At 66.6% G+C, this 20010-nt stretch overlaps 1 protein-coding gene across 7 annotated transcripts in view; it reads right to left on the reverse strand.

Moving 5' to 3' along the window:
- TNS1 (tensin 1) overlaps nt 1-19253 on the reverse strand; it is a 59094-nt gene extending 39841 nt beyond the window's left edge. For 3 of the 7 annotated variants that reach the window (XM_090046111.1, XM_090046108.1, XM_090046106.1), the window contains exons 1-7: nt 19078-19253; nt 13064-13181; nt 12431-12468; nt 4587-4625; nt 2244-2285; nt 521-570; nt 50-221 (exon numbers count right to left, since the gene is read on the reverse strand). In XM_090046111.1, the coding sequence (XP_089902237.1) occupies nt 50-221; nt 521-570; nt 2244-2285; nt 4587-4625; nt 12431-12468; nt 13064-13181; nt 19078-19161 (543 nt within the window). In that variant the 5' untranslated portion in view covers nt 19162-19253. Of the gene's footprint in view, nt 1-49; nt 222-520; nt 571-2243; nt 2286-4586; nt 4626-4718; nt 4982-9279; nt 9417-12430; nt 12469-13063; nt 13182-17122; nt 17282-19077 lie in introns of those variants that run through there. The other 4 variants (XM_090046110.1, XM_090046109.1, XM_090046112.1 and 1 more) reach the window with 4 other exon arrangements.
- Nucleotides 19254-20010: the final 757 nt, after the last annotated feature.

Here is a 20010-nt window from a genome sequence, read left to right on the forward strand (position 1 = left end):
CCGGGGGTAGAGGGGGCCTAAGGCCAGGGGGTGGGCCCGGGGGACTCACCAGGTAGCTGTGGCCGTGCTTGGAGCGCAGCATGTGGGCGACGCGGGCCAGGTTGGCGCGGAAGGTGCCCTCGTCGTCGGCACGGGGGTAGCACACGGCCAGGACGCGCTCTGTCACGTACAGCAGGTCCAGCTCGCAGCGCTCCGCCATGGCGTCCGGCGTGCTCAGGCTCCTGCAGGGGCGGGGGGGGGGGCAGCACAGCATGCCTGTGACCCCCCTCCCCAGGCACAGCACCCCTACACGGCGCCGTGGGGAAACTGAGGCACGGGGGAGGTGAAGTGACAAGCCCAGGGACACTCAGTTGATCAGTGGCAGAGCCAAGCACCTACCCCAGGTCTCCTGTATCCCGGCCTGGTGCATTACCTGCACCCCATGCAGGCCTCTCCCACCCCACAGAGCACCCCAAGGGAGGTGCCTGTGCCCACGGTGTGGGGGCAATACCGGGGCGGGGTGGTGGGGGACGCGCTGTACCTGGAAGCCCTGCGCCGCGGCTGGGTGCTTCGGGGGGACTTTGTTGAGTCCTGGAAGGAGGCAAAGAAGTTACCCCTGGGCACCCACCTGCCCCCATCAGCTCAGCCCTCGGCCATCAACACACCCCAGGGTCCCATCCCGACCCCTCCGGACATGGCCTGGCCTGACCTGGTCCTGACACCACCCCCGACACACCGAGCAGGGGGTGGTGCCAGGGGGGGCGGGGGGCGGTGCTCTGGAGAGAGCCCAGGCCCAGGCTGTGTCCCCACTGCAGAGGGAGGGGAAACCCCCAGGCCAGGCCAGGCTGTGCAGGGGGCAAATCCCTGCCTGCCCCACAAGGCAGCATGAGCAGGGGGGTCAAGAGCCTCTAGCCAGGACCCTGCAGGCCTGAGTCCCAGCAGGAGCACCTAGTGCCTCTGGAGGGGGCTTGAAAAACCCCTGAAGCACACAGCTGAACTAAAGCTGAAACCCTAGCTGCTGCTGGTGAAGGGTCCTGAGAAAGCTAAAGGGTCCCCGAGGCTGCAGATTGAAAGACAGACCAGGAGCAGGCAGCACAGAGCAGCAGGGCCCTGAGAGGCCGTTGAAAAGGAGAGAGGTGGGTTCACTCCTCTGGAGTGAAGAACAATTGGTCCTTCAATCCACTGGGGTGACAGGGAACTGCGTGGTATATACAAGAAATTATGGCAGCAGCCTGCAGTGCGGCCCAGGCCCCCCCACCGCCCTCACCAAGGCTGCAGCCGCATCTGGTCCCCCACCCCACCACCAGCTCCCAGCCGCTCTGGGCGTGTGCCAGCCCGGACCAGGCGTGTGCTGCCGGCTGCACATGTCAGGAAGGGGAAGCAGCCGCCCCTCCTGATGCTTCCCCAGGAAACACAGGGGTCACCTGCGTCTTGAGCTTGCCAGGGCCCCCCCGCCACCACAGGCGAGGCTGCCACAGGCCAGGTCTCCGGCAGGGGGTGCTGCCGAGCTAGGGAAGCCCCCACCCCAGATCTGGGGGACACCCCCCCCGTCAGCCAGGGATCCAAGCCAAATCACAAGGCTCAAATGGGACCCAGGCATCCGGCCGCCTGCGCGCGCTCCATGCTGAGGGGGCGAAGGGCCATGCCCAAGGCTGCTCCAGCAGTCGGTGGCAGAGGGGAGACCCCCACCAGCACACACTCACCTTGGAAAAGCTGAAGCGCCTGCTAAACCACCTCCAAGCCATAGCTGCTCTGCTCCCCCGGCCCCCCGATAGCCCTGGGGCAGGACCCCACCAGCACCCGAGCTCCCGCGCCCGCCTCGGCTGGCGCGTGGCAGGCAGCGGACGGACGTCCCCCCTTCCCCCAGCCCGCCCGCGGGGAAGTCAGGCAGGCATCAGCTGACAGGACCTTGTCACAGAGCCGCTCACGGGGCAGGGAGGGGCACAAAGGGCCTTTCACGGACCCAGCCCTGCCCCCCGGGTCTGGGGAAACTGAGGCAGGCCCCCAGCAACGTCCCTCCAGGGCCTCAGAGCATCCCCCACGTGCTGGAGGGCAGCACTGGACCCAGGGTGCCAGGCTGGGGAGGTCATGGGGCAGAGAATCGGGGCCACCCCCCAACCAGTCTGGCCATCTGCCGTGCCAGTGCCAATGCCAGACTCACCCCCACAGGGCCCTGGCTAGAGGCTCTTGCCCCTCACCCATGATGTCTTGGGGGGGGGGGAAACAGGCAGGGACCCCACCCCCGACACAACCCCCATACTCACCAGGGCGTCTACATGCTTGGGGGTGCTGTCCCCGTTCGCTGGCTGCAGGGAGACGGAGAGCAGAGGGGTAGAGCTCTGGGCTGGATGTGACCCTTCCCCTGCACCCCCCCCAGCACCCCGAGACCCCCCGGCTCTAGGGAGCAGAGATTACCCCCCTCCCACGCCATCCGAATCCAGCTCCAGCTGCAGAGACTAACAACCCACTGGTGCTCATCTGCATATATGCAAATGAGCAGGACTATTTTCCCCCAGTACAAATAGGGGCTGTAATGACCCCATTAATGACCCCGCAGCGCAGAGGTTTTGGCTGCGCAGGGAGCTGACAGGCAGCTAATGAGGACAATAATGAGGTCATTAATATGCAAGGAGGGGTCTTGATTACGGGGGTGCACACACGTATGCACACGCACACGTGTGTGCACACGCACACAGGGAGGGCTCTCGGCAGGCGGGATCGTGGGAACCCTCCCAGCGCGGTGCTGGCCGCCTGCCACGGTGCTCAGTGCCAGGCCGGGGCCGCGCCCGGGGCTGTTTGCTGGGAACGCAAACACACACAGCACCACAACACACACGGGGGGACGCAGGGCGCCCTGCCACACACACACAGCACCGTGGCATGGGTGCATAGTTTGCACAACATGCACACACCCAGCACCAAGAGCACCACAACACACACCCTGCCACACACACATACAGCACCACAACATGTATACACAGCTCACCACAATGTATACAAACCCAGCACCACAGAGACACAGAGCACCACAACACACACACAGGGTCTGCAAGGCACCACAACACACCCTGCCACACACGCACAGCACCACAGCGTATATACACAGCCCACCACAACATGGACACACCCAACACTGCGGATACAGAGCACCACAACGCACGCCCCACCACACACACAGCACTGCAACTTGTATACACAGCCTCCCACAACACACACACCCAGCACAGCAGACACACAGCACCACAGCACACACAGAGCACCACAACATGTGTGTGGCAGAACATGTGTCGTGGTGCTCTGAGTCTGTGCGGTACTGGGTGTGTGTATGTTGTGGTGGGCTGTGTGTACATGTTACGGTGCTGTGTGTAGGGGTGGGGGGGCATGTGTTGTGGTATGTGTACACACAGCCCACCACAACATACACAAACCCAGCACTGTGGAGACTCAGCTCCACAACACACACCCCACCACGCACACACACAGCATCACAACATGTATACACAGCCCACAACATATGTACACTCAGCACCACAAATACACAGAGCACCACATCACTCGCCCCACCACACACACACAACCCCACAACATATACACCCAGCACCACGCATACACAGTGCTGCAGCACACACCCCACCACACAGAGACATACACCCCCCACCACAACACTCACAGAGCCCACCACCCCGGATACACAGCACCACAACATCCCCACACCACCCATACACCCCATCACACACCCCCCCCACCACATATACACACACAGCCATAACACAGGCACCGTACATGCCCCCCACCGCACACACACATGCCACTGCAACCTGCACCCTGGCACGGTGCCCGCAGCCCCCAGACCCCTCGGTGGGACCTGGTGGCCCCCCCCACCCAGCTGAGGACCACCCCCCAACAGAGGGGCCCAGGGCCCATGTGGGTGTGTGGTGGGTGCACGGCTCCTAGCTGCAATCCCCATCACCCTGGCGTCTGGGCTCCAGAGCTTGAGATGCTGGGGGTGCGATACCCCCCCCGGGGCCCAATACCCCCCAGGGCCCAGCCAGGCTGCACCCGTGGCCCAGCCAGACTCACCACCCCCCCAGCGGCGCCCGTGCCAGCTGCAGTAACGGTCCCATGGGGCGGCGGCAGCCTTTCAGGGGAGATAAGTGCCCACGGCGTGCCTGGCACCTACCCCAGGTCCGGGAGATTAGCAACCGTTGGCTGGATAACTGATAGAAAAAACCCCTCCGCTAGTGCCCTCCCCCAGCAGCCTTGGTCATGTCCCTTAGCCTCTCTGAAAGACATGACTGAGTGGAGGGAAGTGACACATGCGTGCATACATGGAAGGGCACAGGCACTCAGAGCAGGGCAGAGGGGAGGCCTCCAACCCCGTTGCCTAGGTGGGGAAACTGAGGTACATGCAGCAAAGTGACCTGCCTGAGGCCTCACTGGCCATCAATAGCGGAGCAGGAACCTGGACCCAGGACCCCCCTCCCTGCCTGGGCCGTAGGTAGGGGGACAACACCACCATGGGGGCAAGTGGAGGAAAAAGGAAAGATGCAAACAGACCCCCCCCAGCCCTGTACCGTGGCCCTCGTGCCGGGCCCAGGCTCACTTACCGGCTCATGGGTGACAGGCGGCGAGCAAGGCGTGGCAGCCTAGGAGCAAACACGGAGAGGGCTGGCGTTAGCAGCGCCAAGTCTGCCCCCGTCGGAGGCCCACCCCTCCCATCGCCGTCCTGAGGGTCTCACCAGGGCAAAGGGGGGAAGAAGAGGAGTCTTCCTCACCCCTGGCCGCGAGGGGCCCAGGAGCACGCGGGTGCAGTTCGCGTCCCCGCCGGGCCCCAGGGGCAGGCAGGGACAGGCCCACGGACAGCCAGCCCCAGGCCAGCGGGCACGCGAGCGCGGTCTGCCCCCGGCCACAGCTGGCCAAGGCCAAACAGCATTCGGAGATGCCCCACGAGGATGTCTCGGGCCCCCGGAGCCGGGGCCACGGCCAGGCCCCCAGCGCCGGGGGGCCAAGACCTACTCCAGCTTCATTAGCTGCAGCTCGTTAGCTGACAGCCCCCCCCGCCAAGCCGGGACTTTCTCCCTGGGTTTTTTTAATGCACTTTTAATGGAGAAACGCGACCATATAAGGCGGCTCAGCCTCCCCGCAGGGCTGGCGCGGGGCCACGGCGCGCCTGGAATGTGCCTCTCGCCGGCCGGAGGGGCTGGGACGCGGGTCCACGCGCCCGCCCCAGCCCCAGGGAGGGAGGCCCCGGCCGGGGGGGCTGGGAGTCACGCTGCGGGGGGCTGAGACCGGACACAGCTCGGGACAGCAGAGGGCAGCTCCTGTCTCAAGGTGTGGGGGGAGGGCACGACCTGTAGCGCCTCCTAGTGGGGGCTAGCATGGGGCACTCCGTGAGGTCACCGCAGTATGTCATCAGGGCTGGGTCATGACATCACATCTTCCCCACGGAAAGAAACAGCCCACAGTGGCCCCGGCCAGGATTTGAACCCGGGGCCTAAGGCAGGGGGGACCCTGTGGGCTCTGCACCCCCACCCCACCCCAGACTCTGCCCCCACAGGTGGGCAGGAGCAGGGAGACCTGGGCAGCCACCCCTTCCTCTGCCACAGGCTCACCAAGCGGCCTTAGGTGTGCCTCTTTGCCTGTTTGCCCCTTCTGTGAAATGAGCTGACAGCACTTCCCAGGGGCCGGGATGGCGACTGCATGGGAGCACAGAGCGAGAGGAGCCCTGGAGAGGCAGAGATGCCCCGGCTGGGGGGACAAGGGGGGTCAATCCCACAGCCTTCCTCCCCAAGGGAGAACCAGTTGGGCGCAGCAGCTCCCTCGGGCCGGCTAAGAGACAGGACCCAGAGATGCAAGGCAGGGCAGTAGCAGAGCCCTCAGCTGCTCTATCTCCATCTGAACCCGCCCAGCCAAACCCGGTCTGTGACCTCGGACCCACACGACACCGTTGCCCCTGACACAGCCCCGGGCGTCGCCCCCACCCCTGCCCCCAGGACACAGGGGGCCGTGGCCCAACGTCCTGCTGCTGCCAGGGGGATTTGTGGGCGCTCGGGAGAGCCCAGGCCCAGGCCGTGCCCCTGCTGCAGACGGTGGGAAACCCCCCTGGCCGGACCAGGCTGAGCAGGGGGCAAATCCCTGCCTGCCCCCCCAAGGCAGTGTGAGCGGGGGGCAAGAGTCTGCAGGCAGGAACCTGCGGGGCTGAGCAGGGCAGTGCCAGGCAAACTCGTGACTTGGGGCTCAGTCATGCCCCCGGGCTGGGCTGGGCTCAGCCCTCTCTGGCAGGGACAGCGTGCTCTCTCCCCGTGCCTCAGTTTCCCTCCCCGGCCGCACCCATTGCACAAGCGCCATGCAACCCCAGCTGCGCCTGCAAGGGCCCGAATCCCTTTGCAAGGCAGCCGCCAGCCTGAAGCGGGCCCCACGAGGCAGGGGGCACCGGGGCGTGGGAGCTGGCACCGGACCCGGCTCCGGGGCAGCATGCAGAGGTCGCGGGCACACCGAGCGGACCGCCAGGGACCCCAGCTCGCGGCTCACGCGGCCGGCGCACGGGGAGCGCAGGAAGGAAGGAAGGAAGGAAGCTGACGGGCTGTGGCATGAGTCGGAGGGGACGGGAAAGGCCTGGGCGGCACCGGGACCCCCCCCCTTGGCCCAGAGCCCCCTTGCAGGGGCAAGAGAAGCCCCCAGCCCGGGAGTCCGGGGCCTGCATTGCCTTCAGCGCCTGGAGGGGCGAGACCCCGCAGCCGGGACCAAGGCCACCCTGGGCATCCGGACCCTCGCGCTGACTCGGAGGTCCCGCAGCAGCCCCCGCCCTGAGCCCGCAAGGGGCTGGCAGCAGGGGAGTCCGGGTCCGGATGGGGGGCTGCGATCGAGCCCTGGACGCCGAGAGGGGAGCGCGGAGACCTGCGTGGACCAGCCCATGCGCAGGTACACACATGTGCACACACTACACACGGTGCACACATACGTACACGCATGCACAGACATGCGCACGCTGGTATATATATGCAGACATGTGCATGCATCTGCACGTGCACACGCACGCTGCTGTGTACACGCAGACACGTATTTGCATGCGCACGTGCACACCAGCAGGTACGTGCGTGCACACACACAAACTCACACATGTCTGCACACATTCACACATGCACATCACAGTGCCCTGGCAGATGGAAAGCCTGTGCACGCATGTGTGCGCACACGTGTGCACTGGAGGTGGCAGGACAGGAGCAGCTCCCTCTGCCCCGCTCCACGCCAGCCCCACGCCCCCAAGGACACGGGAGAGACCTTGCCCAGCCCGTGCTGCCTGCCAGCCCAGAGCCGGGTCCAGCCCCAGTCGTGCCAGCCTGGCCCCGGCCCCGCGCCCACGGGAGGGCACCGTGCCCGGCGATGCCAGCCCGAGGCTGCCTGCTCTACGCCGGAGGGAAGCAGGGAGGGAGGCGCCGCCGGGGCTGGGCCAGGCTGCCTGCAGGGCCTAAAAAGGCAGCGTTTCCCTGGCCCTGGCTCCAGCCCCAGCCCTCGCCCGAGGCCAGGCCCCACACCATCGTGCCGGGGCCCACGGTGCCCTCCTCCACACCCAGAAGGGAGGGAGGGTCCGGGCAGGGCACGGCCCTCAAGGGGAGCCCTCAGCACCGCCTCCACATCGGCCTTGACAGAGCAGGTGCTGCGGCCAAAGCAGGAAGTTCCACCTCCGGGAGGCGGGACTTCCTGAAGTGCCCCTTGGCCTGGGACCCGGTCCCGGGACAGTCGAAGACGCCCCAGCCTGGAGCACCCTGGCTGGGGACGTGCCAGCAACACCCAAACCTGACACGGGACAAGAGCATCGTCCTTGCCCGGCTGCCGTCCCAGTTCTCCCAGTCCCGATGCGAAACCAGAGCCTTCGCCGGCCACCCGGGGCCCCGGGAGGATGCTGCAGCCACATCCTGACCAGGCCGTGGGGTCCTGTCCCAAACCCGGGACCCCCCCAACCACCCCGTCTGCCAGCAGAGACCCCGGGGCGGGCACCCAGACCAGTCCAGGGGCCCCCCATGGGCCCCGGGCAGCTCCCGCACGGGGGGCTGGGCCCGGAGCTGCCCCCGAGCCGTGACTCAGTGCTGCCACGTGGGGGTGACAACGCCACCCCTGGGGTCCCCGCCCAACAGCGAGCGGCTGAGTCACGGGGGCCCCGATCCTTGACCAACGCCAGGGACAACGCCCGGTGCTGACGGGGGAAGCAGCTACGAGCGGGGTGGGGGACGTGGCTCCGGCTGCCTTTGCCTTTATTAGGAGACGCCGCCGGGGCCTCGAGTCTGGAGCCGCCCCCAGCCGGGGGCGGGGGGACGTCAACACCCGAGGCCACGGCGCTGGAGCTGCCCAAGCCCCCTTCGGCCTCCCCACCCCAGCCACAGCTGCATGCACCCCTTTCGCCCCCCTAGGAAATGGGGACGGAGCTGGGTGCCCTGCGGGTCCAGGCTGAGACCCTCCCAACTCATCGCATGCCCGGAGGCCGCTCCCTTGCCCTGGGGGGGCCACAGCTCCAGCTACCCGTGCCTCCGGGGCTGCTTTCCTGCCTCTTCCTCCAGGAACAGGGCAGAAAACAGCTGCAGGGAGCTGGCCCTGGACCCTGGCTGGGCCTGGCCCTGCCCTTCCCTGCTCCTGGGGGGGCCCAGCAAGCAGCTCCTGGCACCAGGCACTCATTAACCCGGGTGAGCTATTGCTGCCCCCGCCAAGCTGGGAGAGGCAGGCACCCCCCAGGTGGGGGGCATGGGGCCACGCTTAACCCTTAGCTGGCCCCGGGCTCGGGGGGGACCAGACCCACCAATTGGATGATGTCAGGGAGGGGGGTGGGAGTTGGAGGGGGGCAAAGGTCTGGGAAAAACACTGTTGCTTCCGAGGGATTTCCGCTCCCCCGGCTCAGAGCAGCCCCTGGGGGCCGTGCACACGCGTGTGCGTGCGTGCATGCGTGCACATATGCGGCGCCGACTCCCCGGGGTGCACCGAGGCACCGGCAGGTGCAGAGGCGCAGCCCCGCTGCCCCCCCCACTCTCCCAGTGCCAGCTGCACCCGCCCGTGCCCCGCTCCTGGCCACTGGCAACGGGCCCCCCACCCTCCCCAGCCCAGACCCCAGGGTGAGGGGCACCCGGAGGGACGCCCGCCTCACCCAGGCCACGGACGATGCTGGCAGCACGGTGGCCCCGAGCCCAGCCAGCCCACATCCAGGTACCGCCCAAGGGGTTTGGGCACCCTCCCGGCCAAACAGGCCTCTCCCTGCTGCTGACGCGGCCCCCCTGCCCCAGGACACTGCCCCCCGCCACCGCAGCCTCCGACCTGCTTCATGACACTGGCGAAGTCCATGGGGCTCTAGCGCCCGCAGCCGGGCAGCTCCATGCGACGAGGCCGGGGCGTGGGAGCGGCGGTGGCGGGAGCGTGAGGCGTGCGGTGGCCCGAGCCAGGCAGGACTGAGCCGGACGCGGGGGCTGGTCCTGTCTCCACCTCGCTCCGGAGCCGCTCGGCTGCGCCGGGCTTTTTTTTTTTTTTTTTTTTAACTTCTTCCCTCCTCTCAGCCAAGCACAACAGGCCTCGCCCAGCCCCGCGCGGCCGCACTCGTTCTGCCGTGGCAAGGGCATCGGCTCCCAGCGGCCAGCGGCGAGGGAGAGGGGCAGCTCTGGAGCCTGAGGCTGCCACCGCCTAGGCCTCTCCGGGCCCAGAGGCTGGAGCTTGGCAGGCCACGGGCACCGGGGCGGTTGGCACATCCCCACCCAGGGCCAGTGCGTGCATGCCCGGGGCTGGCGGACCCAGGCCGGGGGCCGGTGCCTGCATGCCAGCGCCAGCACGCCCCTTGCACGGAGCTGCACCCCCAGGGTCCACCCATACAAGACCCTCCATCACCAGGTAGCGGAGCTCGGCCCCCCACCAACAGCACGGGGCTGGGGCTCGGGGATGCGCGCCCTGCTCCCTGCGCGAGGTGGCTCGGTCCTGGCGACCGATGCCACGGCCGGCGCTGCCCCAACGCAGGTGCCCACGCCCACCTGTCCCATCTCTCTGGGGGCAGACGCCGGCTCCCCGGAGCCCCCCGCACGGGCAGAGGCAAGCGGGTCTGGAGACGAGAGGGTACAGGGCACAGGGGAGGGACGCAGTCACCCGGCCTGGCCCTGCCCGGGGGCCCCCTGCATGCTGCCCCCCGCCCAGCCAGAGAGAGGGCATGACTCAAGCTTTCCGGTGCCGGCCCCCGCCCCGGCATTCCCGCACATCTGGTTCCAGTTGTGGCTCTCAGGCGAGGGGCAGAGGCAGGCGTGGAGCCCTGGGGGGACACACGTGTGTGACCCGTGTCCCGGAGCGCAGCCATGGGGGGACAGCTCCCGGCACTGCCCGGGCCCACGCTGGGCACCGCGTTGCACCCCAGAAGCAGCCGCATGCGGCAGGGCCCTGCTGTCGCGTCCCCCTCCGCCAGCCGCGGGGCCGGAGATGCCAGAGATTCCAGCCATGGCCCCGGGGCCCTGGGAACCAGCAGCCCCCGGGGACCCCGGGGTCGGGAGGGGGGGCAGAGGTTGCAAGGAAAAGCCAAGCCCTGGGGGCGGGGGGCAGGGGAAGCTCCTGAGCTCTGCCAATGCCCCCCCAGGCTCAAGGCTGCCCCAGACCCGGGCGTGTGGGGTGGCATGAGCTTTGCGCCCACCTCTGGGCAGAGCTGGGGAAACTGAGGCATGGGGGTGGGGGGCAGGTGCTGCCAGAATGACGCATCCCCGAAGCATCCGGGCCCCGCGGGACGCGCCTCCGGGGCAGGGAGATGACCCCGCTTCCTGTTCCCAGGCCCTGCACGGCCCCGATCCTGGCCCACGGGGCAGGGGGCACACGGGCTCCGGCCCGGCCCGACTCCCCGGGCACATTGCCGTGCTCCCAGCACATCTGCACACCGACACACGTACACGCACACACACATGAACACAAGCACACCCGATGCATGGTGCTCCAGGCCCGGGTGCTGCACCCCTGCCTGAGCTCGGCCCACCCCAGCGCGGGCCCCAGGACCAGGCCCAGGCCAGGCCAGGCCAGGGCCGGCGTCGCCTGCCCGGTACCTGCTGCCCGCTCCCGCCCGCCCATTGTGCAGCTGGAACACAGTGTTCGCGCCGGCCGCCTTGGCCAGGCTCCGGGCCTGGCCCCGAGCCAGCGTACCAGCAGCCTCGGCCTCCACACAAACAAGCAGCACCTGGCGCAAGGCCAGCAAGACACCGCTGGCGGGGGGGATGCAGGAGGGGGGCAGGGGCGTGCACACGCCTGCGTGGGCTGGCCAGGGCCCTGAAGCCCCCCACGGCACCCCCCTGCCCTCGTCACTCCTGGGAATCTCTTCCTGCATAGCACAATTTCTGTGCCTCAGTTTTCCTTTCTGCGAAATGGGCGCAGCGGAGGCAGCCACATCAGCTCTGAGTCCCCCCACAGCCAAGACGTTGCTAGCGGGGTGCCCAGACTGCGTCCCCACCAGCCTGGGCTGTGTGTCTCCCCCTCGCACATGCACACATGTCACCGCTGCGAACCATGTGTCCCCCCACTCCTTCCTAGTGCCCAAGTCCCTTAGAGTGTTGTTGCACCCATGACTCCAGCCGGGACCCACCGCGCCCAGTGCTGCACGTGCCCTGGAAAGGAGTGGGGTGGGGTCAGGGCCACAGCGGGAGACCCCAGGGACAGTGAGGGAAACTGAGGCACGGCCAGGGAGCAGGGGCCTCTGGGTGCTGGGCAGGCTCTGCATGCACTGAGCTGCCCCTGTCCCAGCTACACCCCCCCAGGTTCCCGTAACACTGACCAGATGTCGCCAGCCTGGCGCCCGCCCAAGACAACAGCCATGGGGGGGGGGCAGCGCCTCCGGGCCTGGGAGATGCCTGAGGGCTGAGGTAAGGCCCGAGCTAGGCGCCCCCCCCGGCCCTGTAAACACCGGTTCCTGGGGCAATCCAGCCCCACGGCTGCCCCCACTGCCTGCACCCAGCCTGGGGCAGGGACCTTCTGCCTCCGCCTGCCCACACAGCCCCTCTGCCACCGCCTGCCCACACAGCCCCGGTCACATCCCTCGACCTCCCGAGTTCCTGGCACAGACGCTGCACGAGCTGGGTCCGACCTTTCCTACCCTGCCCGGGGGCACCAGACCCAACCCCCAAACTACTCCCGGGCAGCTGGGTCCCTCCCACATAGCCCAGCCAGCACAGCCCAGCCATTCACTCTGAAGCCTAATGACAACTGTATGCACATGGGGACATTGCAGCCCCACACAGGGCAGAGGAGAGTTGGGGGGTTGGGGAGACCCTCAGCCTGGGCTGCCTCATGCATGCTGCCCAAGGAAGGGGACATGGGCACGGTTTGCACATGCCTGCCACACACGTGTGTACCACAGCCCACAGAAGCCAGGCCAGGCAGCGCCTGCCTCCTCCAGCCCCAGTGTCCCTCCAGAGACCCAGAGAGCAGGGACCAGCACCCCCCCGGGCCGCATCCTTACCTTGTGCTCGCATTTCCTGTGGCAGCAGAGCTTGCAGCCTGTGGGGAGACAGGCGTCAGGACAGGGAGGGGGCAGGCTTCTGGCACCCCCCCCCCAGCTCCACAACCTACCAAGGGGATACCAGGGGGCTGCGGGTTGGGAGTGAGGGGCACTGGGGGGACAGGGGCTATGGGTCAGGAGTGAGGGGCATGTGGGGGGGGCAGGAAGGCGGCATTGTTGCTGCATCCCCGCCCCCTTCCTGCCACGCACCCGATGGCCCTGATAAGTCCAGGGCTAAGGCCATCCCAACCGCCCCCAGCCCACACGTGTGTCACAGTCACAGCCCACGTGCTGCAGGGTGACCGGCCGCCCCCGGCCCAGCTCAGCGCAGGGATGCAAACATTGCTGGGGGTCGCGGGCAGCAGTGACAGCCCCAAGGCCACACTGGGGAGGCAGTGGCAGGGTCACAGGGACAGCCCTCCAGTGCCCCTCACTCCCCTGCCCCACCAGGCAGGAATCCAACAGCCTGCAGCTCCCCCCCAGACTCAGCCGCACCCAGGGCCAGAGCTTGGGGTGCCCCCCTGTGGCCACTGAGGGAACTGCACCCGACCCTGGAGAGGGTCCCCGGGGTGCCCCCCACCCCCACACACTCACCCCGGCAGGTGCTGCCCTCCCGTGTGATGGCCTGGCGGCAGATCCCGCACGGCTGCACCTTCTTGAAGCTCCGGACCTTGAAGGTGTGAGCAGCTCCCGGCGCCTCCAGGTCCTCGGGCTGGGGGGCGGGGGGCACAGGTCAGTCCTGCCCCAGCTCCTGCCCCGCAGCGCGGACAGTGCCCCTCACTCCCAACCCACAGCCCTCGCCCCCCCAGCCCTGCCAGTGCCCCACACTCCTGACCTGCAACCCTCAAGCTAGGGCTAATACCCATGCACAGACACAGACACATGCCCATGCAGAGACATGTACCCATGTGCGAGCACACACACACACGTGCACACACAGAGGTACAGCTGCCTTCATACATGCATGGACACACGCCAACATAAGCACACGCGTGCACACAACCCCAGGGCCTTGCCCAGCTGCAGCTCTGTGTAATCGAGTCCACAGCAGCATGAACCCCACCAGCTCCGGGACACGGCCCCAGATGACCCACAGCCACTGCACGCGCGCACGCATACACACACACACACGCCTCCTTCTCTGAGGGGAGACCTGGATGTGCCCAGCTTGGCAGGAGCCACACCAGAGTCAGGCAACCTTTAGCAGCCTCCCTGCTGTGTGTGCATGCACATGTGCACCTGTGTGTCACAGGGCCATCCCCGCCAACCCCCAGGCCCATACATGGCCTCCCCATGCTGTGCTGGGGCAGGGAGTGGGCACGTCTCTGCACACACACAACACACACATGCATAGATATGCATGCACACACAATCCCCCACACATGTATGCACACATGCAAGCAAGAACACACATGCATACCCACACACACAGGCACACCTGCCTGTACATGCACACCACGCACATACATGCGCACACGCACGTCTCCACGGCAGAGCCCAGGCCTCTGGGAGCACCAGCACTGGGCTGGGTCTGCCCAGGGCTACTGTAATGTACAGAATAAAGTGCAAGGAGAAACCACTCCGCCCCCCCCATACACTCCCCCACTGAGCATTACCGTAATACGAGTCATAAAGCGCAGCACTCCCCACGGCACCCACTGGGTGCTACCATAATACACTTAATAAAGCACATACCCTCCCCCTCCCCACTGCCACACACAAGAACGCACACATGAAACCCACAAACGTGTGCACACGCTCTCTCCTGCTGGAAGCTACCCAAAGAGGCCCAGTAAGTGACTGGCCCCACCCCCATCCCCTAGGGATGCTACCATAATACAGGTAATAAAGCGCAGCAACTGACTGGCTGAACCCACCCCGCCCCCGCCCCGGCTGCTACCGTAATTCATGCCACAAAGGCAAAGAAAACTACTGGCTGCACTTCCCAACACTCACTGAGTGCTACCGTAATGAACATAATAGAAGCACCACAACACCCCAAGCAAAGAGCTGGAGGAAAGAGCAGAAGGGGGCCACAAAGACCTTGGCCCAGGGCAAAACTGACCCTTGGGAGCACCAGGCTCAGCCAAGGCCCTGGGGCAGCAGCTGGGGAAGGGGAAAGCAGGGTTCTGCCACGTGCTCCCAGCCTGGCCTGCAGGCTCCTGCCAGCACCAATCTGCACACACCACCAGCAGCCCCCCCTTACACACACACATGCACACACCCCCAAAACTATCCCTTAAATGCACACCTATGTGCACACACACACTGCACAGCCACCAGCAGCCCCCCCTTAGACACACATATATGTACACATCACCAGCAGCCCTCTCTTAGATGTACATGCTTGCACACGCTACACAGGCACCAGTAGCCCCACCTCTAGACACACTCACACATGCACACATCACCAGAGCCCCTCCTTAGACAAACATGCATGCACATCCCACCAGCAGCCCCCCTTGTACACATGCATGTGCATACACATGCTGCACAGCCACAGCAGCCCCTCCTTAGACCCACACACATGAATACACATGTTCACACACCAGCAGCAACCCTCCCTTAGCTGCATACGCTTGTACACGCACACACTGCACAGCCACCAGCTCCTCCCTTTGACATGTGTGCACACGCAGGTTGCGCAGCACCAGCAGCCCCCCCCTTAGGCATACACATATACACACACATGTGCACATGCCACCAGCAGCCCTCCCTTAGATGCACACACTTGCACACACGTGGGCAAACACACACATTGCACAGGCACCAGCAGCCCCCTTAGACATGCACATATACACACGCATGTGTCCTCACCACCAGCAGCCCTCCCTTAGATGCACATGCTTGCACACCCATATACAGAGACACCGGAAGTCTCCCCTTAGACACGCACATATGCACATGCATGTGCACACACCACCACTAGCCCTCCCACACACTTGCACACTCATGGACACACACACTGAAAAGCCACCAGCAGCCACAAACATACACATGCATACGCCACCAGCAGGCCTCCTCACAACACACGCAGACACACACAGAGCCCCTGGGAGCATCCAACCCTGAGCCTGGCGGCAGGTTTAATTGCTGCCTAATTAGCAGTGATTATCCTCCTCCTGCTGCTGCTGTCCGGGAGGTTTGGGAACCAGGGAGCTGGCGCCAGGGTCCCAGGCAGGACACAGCAATGCAGGGGGCTCCTGACATCCCACCCTCCTCCAGCCTAGCCGGGGCCCCCAGGCTTCCTGGGCCCTTCCAGCTGGGAACAGCTACACGCCACATCCCCACACACATTTATGGGTGTGTGCTCATGTCTGCGCAACTAAGGCCCCTTTCTGGAGGGACTGAGACCCACTTTGCACATGTGTGCCTGTGTGTACGCGCACGCATGTGAGAGAGAGAGAGAGAGAGACCACTTAGAGGGGTGTTGCAAGGGCTCAGTTCTGCACATGTGCATGCCCATCACTGCTGGAGAGGCTCGGGGGTGTTTGCATGCGTGTGTGTGTGCGTGCGTGCATGCATGTGTGTGTGTCTTTTGCTGGGTGGGAGGGTTGAGTTTTGCTCTGTGCATGCATGCACACATGTGTGTGCTCGTGTGCTAGGAGCCTCTGGCAGTAGCAGGGAAGCCCACAGGGATCAAAGGGGGCCAGGCTCCCAGGACCGGTTGCCATGGAAATCCATCCCCCCCACACAGACACACACATGCAAACACCCCCACACATGTACAAACATGTGCACATGCAAACACACAATGCATAGATGTGTGTATATGCGAACACTTACAAACATATGTGCACGGATTTTTGCATGCAAACGGACACGCATGCAAACATATGCAGCCCCACACGCCCACATGTGTGCACACAAACGCCAACATGCTAAAATGTGTACGCACAAATGCACACACACATCCATGCATGGGGGCACCGATGCATCCCCCGACCCACCAAGCCCCAGAATCTCAAGCAAGCCCGTGACAGCACCTTCTGTAGCCACAATGACTCCCCCCACCCCACCCCCGCCCCGGGACCCCCCCTGCAGGATCTCCTGCACACGCATGTGTCACGGAAAAGGGGTGACTCTGCACGTCCCCAGCGCCCCTCTCCAGCACACCCAGGAACCCAGGAGCCCCCACTTTGCCAGGACCTCACGGACAGACAGCAAACCTCCCCCCCCCGACCCCCCCCCCCAAGGGAGCAGAGCAGAGAAGAGAACCCAGGCGCCCGGGCCTGGACCCCCCAGGAGAGAAGGGGAGGACGCAGCCCCCATGATCAGGGAAGCTAACGGCTGGGTGGGGGCAGAAGACCCCCCCCAGCACAGGGTGGGGTCTGTAATTTATTGTCCCTAAAGTCCGGGCTCCCCCGCAACCCTCCAGGCTGGTCTTGCTTCCGAGGAGGACAGTGCCTGGGGGGTCCGGCCCCCCCAGGTGGGGGGGGGGGGAAGAGAGACAAGGCTGCGGACACCTGGGTTCCCCCAGCCCCGGCCTGCTGGGCTTCGGGGGGGGGGGGGCCATCGCTTCCCCTCATCCCCTCCGGCATTGCCACGGCAACGGGACAAAACACCGCCAGCCCCCCCTGCTTAACACCCCCCCAAATCCAAACCTCCTCAATCCAGACCCCAGCCCCACCCCGGGCACGGTCCCCCACCTACCCAGAGCATGCAGGAGAGGCAGACCCAGGTCATGACGCCGTGGGGGGGGCACCGGGCCCGGGGGGATCAGGGGCGCGGGGGGGGCACAGGGGGGCCCCGGGCCATGGCTGCAGCCCCGCTCGGCCCCGCTGTCACCGCGCTCGGGCGCAGGCCCCACGGCCGGAGGCGGCGCCTGGGCCAGCCCCCCCGCCTCCCACCCCTCCCAGTGCCCCCAGTTGCATCCCCCCTGCAGCTGAGACCCCCCAAAGGGGGCATTTAAAGGGCCAGGCCCCCCTAAGTCTTGGTGCCCCCCTACTTGCAGCCCAGATCCCCCCTCTTGGGGGGGTCTAGGGCTTTTTTGGGGGGGTGAGACAAGGCAGGGGGGCCATAGCCCAGCCCCCCCGCGCATGCTGCTGACATGTGGTTCCCATTTCCTCTCTCCAGCACACAGCTCCGTTGCCATGTGCACAGGCCGGGGGGGCCGGGGGGCCAGGGGCCCACACTGGAAGCAGTGGGGGGGGCAGGGATCAGGGTATTGTTCTACGGCCCTTTGCACACGCGTGTGCACATACCCCCTTGCAGACACACACACGCACGCACACACACACATATACATACGTGGATCCTGCCCCCTGTACATGCAAATGCCTCCCCTGGCCCCCAGCAAACCCCTCAGGCCCTGCACATGCATGCACACGCACAGCCCAGCACACGCATTCCTGATCCTCTGCACACGCCTGTCCTCCCCCGCTGCGGTCCCTGCATGTGTGTCCAGGCCTTTGCACATGTATGGCCCCCACATCCCCCGAGTTGGGTGGGGGGGCGCTCCAGGACACCTGGGTCCCATCTGCAGCTCCACCCTGTGCCTCAGTTTCCCCTTCCAGCTCTCAGAGCTGGGCATGCAGCACCATGGGGGGGGGGAAATGGCCGGTCTCAGACTCCCACACAGGGCCCCAGACACCCCCTCCTGCCCCATAGCACCCCTCCCCCTCCTGCCCCCCTGCCTGAGTCAGACGCCAGCCCTGCGCCAAGGCAGACCTGACTGTTTCGGGGGGGGGGAGGGGGTGGCAGTCCGGATCAAGCTCTGGGCAGGGCCAGGGCAACTTGGGGCACAGGCAGACGAAGCGGGGTGCGGGGGGGGGAATGCGCACGAGACCCTCTCGTGATTGACCGGGGACTCCCCCCTTGTGCAAAGCTCACCCTCGCCTGTGCCTCAGTTTCCCCTGTCCTGGGCCTGAAGGCTGCCAAGTCTGTGGGGGCCGGAGCTGGGGAGGCGGGGTGGGGGGGGGGGGGGCCTGGAAGGAGGAGACTCTAATGACCTCTAACGAGGGCCCAGTTGGGGGGGCCATAAATCTTCCCCCCTTCTCCTATGAACGCAGGGAGGGGCACGGGTCATTAGCATGATTTAGGGCTCATTAAGGGGCTCCGGGCCCCCCCCCACTGGGCCCAGCCCCCCACCCCCAGACACGGGGGGGAAGCCTGCCCCCCCCCGGGGTAATAAAGTCCATGCACTTTTAACCCCTCAGCGTCTCTCACCTCAGCTCAGCCCCTGCCCCACCTGCTTCCCAGAATCCTTTGCAGCAAGGCCTGGTGCATGCCTTGCACACGCCTGACACCGTTTCCACACGCCTAGCGCACATCCAACGCCGCCAGGCACATGCCTAGCAGCACTTTGCTTCGACCGGGGGCACGCGCACGTGCAATGAAATGGATCCAACCCCCCCTCCCCCGCAATAACAGAGCATGCCCTGGCTGCAAGCCCGCCTCAGTTTCCCCTGGGCCCCTCCCCCGCTGCACGGCGGGGGATCCCCCGCGCAGCGCAGTACAGGGCGCAGGACACGCTGCAGCGCAGCTCCGCTCTGCCGGCCCCGGCCCCCGCCCCCGCGCCGGGGCGGGAAACTGAGGCCCGGCCGGCCCCGCTCCCAGCCCCAGGTGCGGGGCGCACGACAGCTGCCCCCCCCCGCGACCCCCGGTACCGGGCGCGGGCCGAGCCGCAGCAGCGCCAGCAGGGCCCGGCCGAGCCGCAGCAGCGCCGCCAGGCACCAGCCCAGCCGGGTCATGGCCCCGATCCCGGTCCCGGTCCCGATCCCGATCCGGAGCCGGTCCGGCCGCGCGTGCCCGGCCCCGCAGTGCGCGGGCGTGGGGCCAGCCCCGCCCCGCCCCCGGGCCCGCCCCCGCACGTCACGCACCGCGGGGGGGCTGCGGGACGGACCCCCACGCGGGGGCGGACGGCCCGCCGCCCTCCCCGTGCGTGCGTGCCTCAGTTTCCCCACTGGGGAGGGGCAGGCGGCGGGGAGGGTCAAGGGGGGGCAGGACCAAAGGGAGCCTCCACTTCCCCTTGGACCCATTTCACAGATAGGATGCAGCACCGCCGGCCCCCCCAAGCCCCCAGGAGCCCCCCCCCCGAGCTGGAGGCCTGGCAGGGCGCCCCCGCCAGGCCCCCGGGACATCGCGGCACGCGCCGGGGCTGGGGGGTCCTGCCCGCGGGCCGGGGGGAGGGGGCCTGCACCCCCCCAGGCCCACAGAATTGCCTGGGCCCCGGACAGCCTGCGGGGGGGTGCAGCCGCAGCCCCCCAGGCCCAAGAAAGGACCCCCCCACCAGGCTGAGAGGAAGGGGAGGTCTGGCCTGGTGGGGGGGCAGCAAATTTGCCTGCAAAGGTAGCAGCCCCCTGTCCGTGCCCCGCACTCCCGACTTGCAGCCCCAGCACTCACGGGCCGGGGGGGCACCCAAGCCCCCAGCCGCACCCGCTGGGAACACAAGGACTCCCCAGGACCCCCCCACACACACACACACCATCCCCATGGCAACAGGATGGGGGCTGTGCATCCTCACAGCCCCCCCACCCAGGGTGGCCCCACCCCCGCACCCAGAGGGGGGCAGACCCCAGACCTGGGGGGGGGGAATCCCG

This window comes from Crocodylus siamensis, chromosome 4, assembly GCF_052110815.1.
Source record: "Crocodylus siamensis isolate JL-2025a chromosome 4, ASM5211081v1, whole genome shotgun sequence".
NCBI classification, from domain to species: domain Eukaryota; kingdom Metazoa; phylum Chordata; order Crocodylia; family Crocodylidae; genus Crocodylus; species Crocodylus siamensis.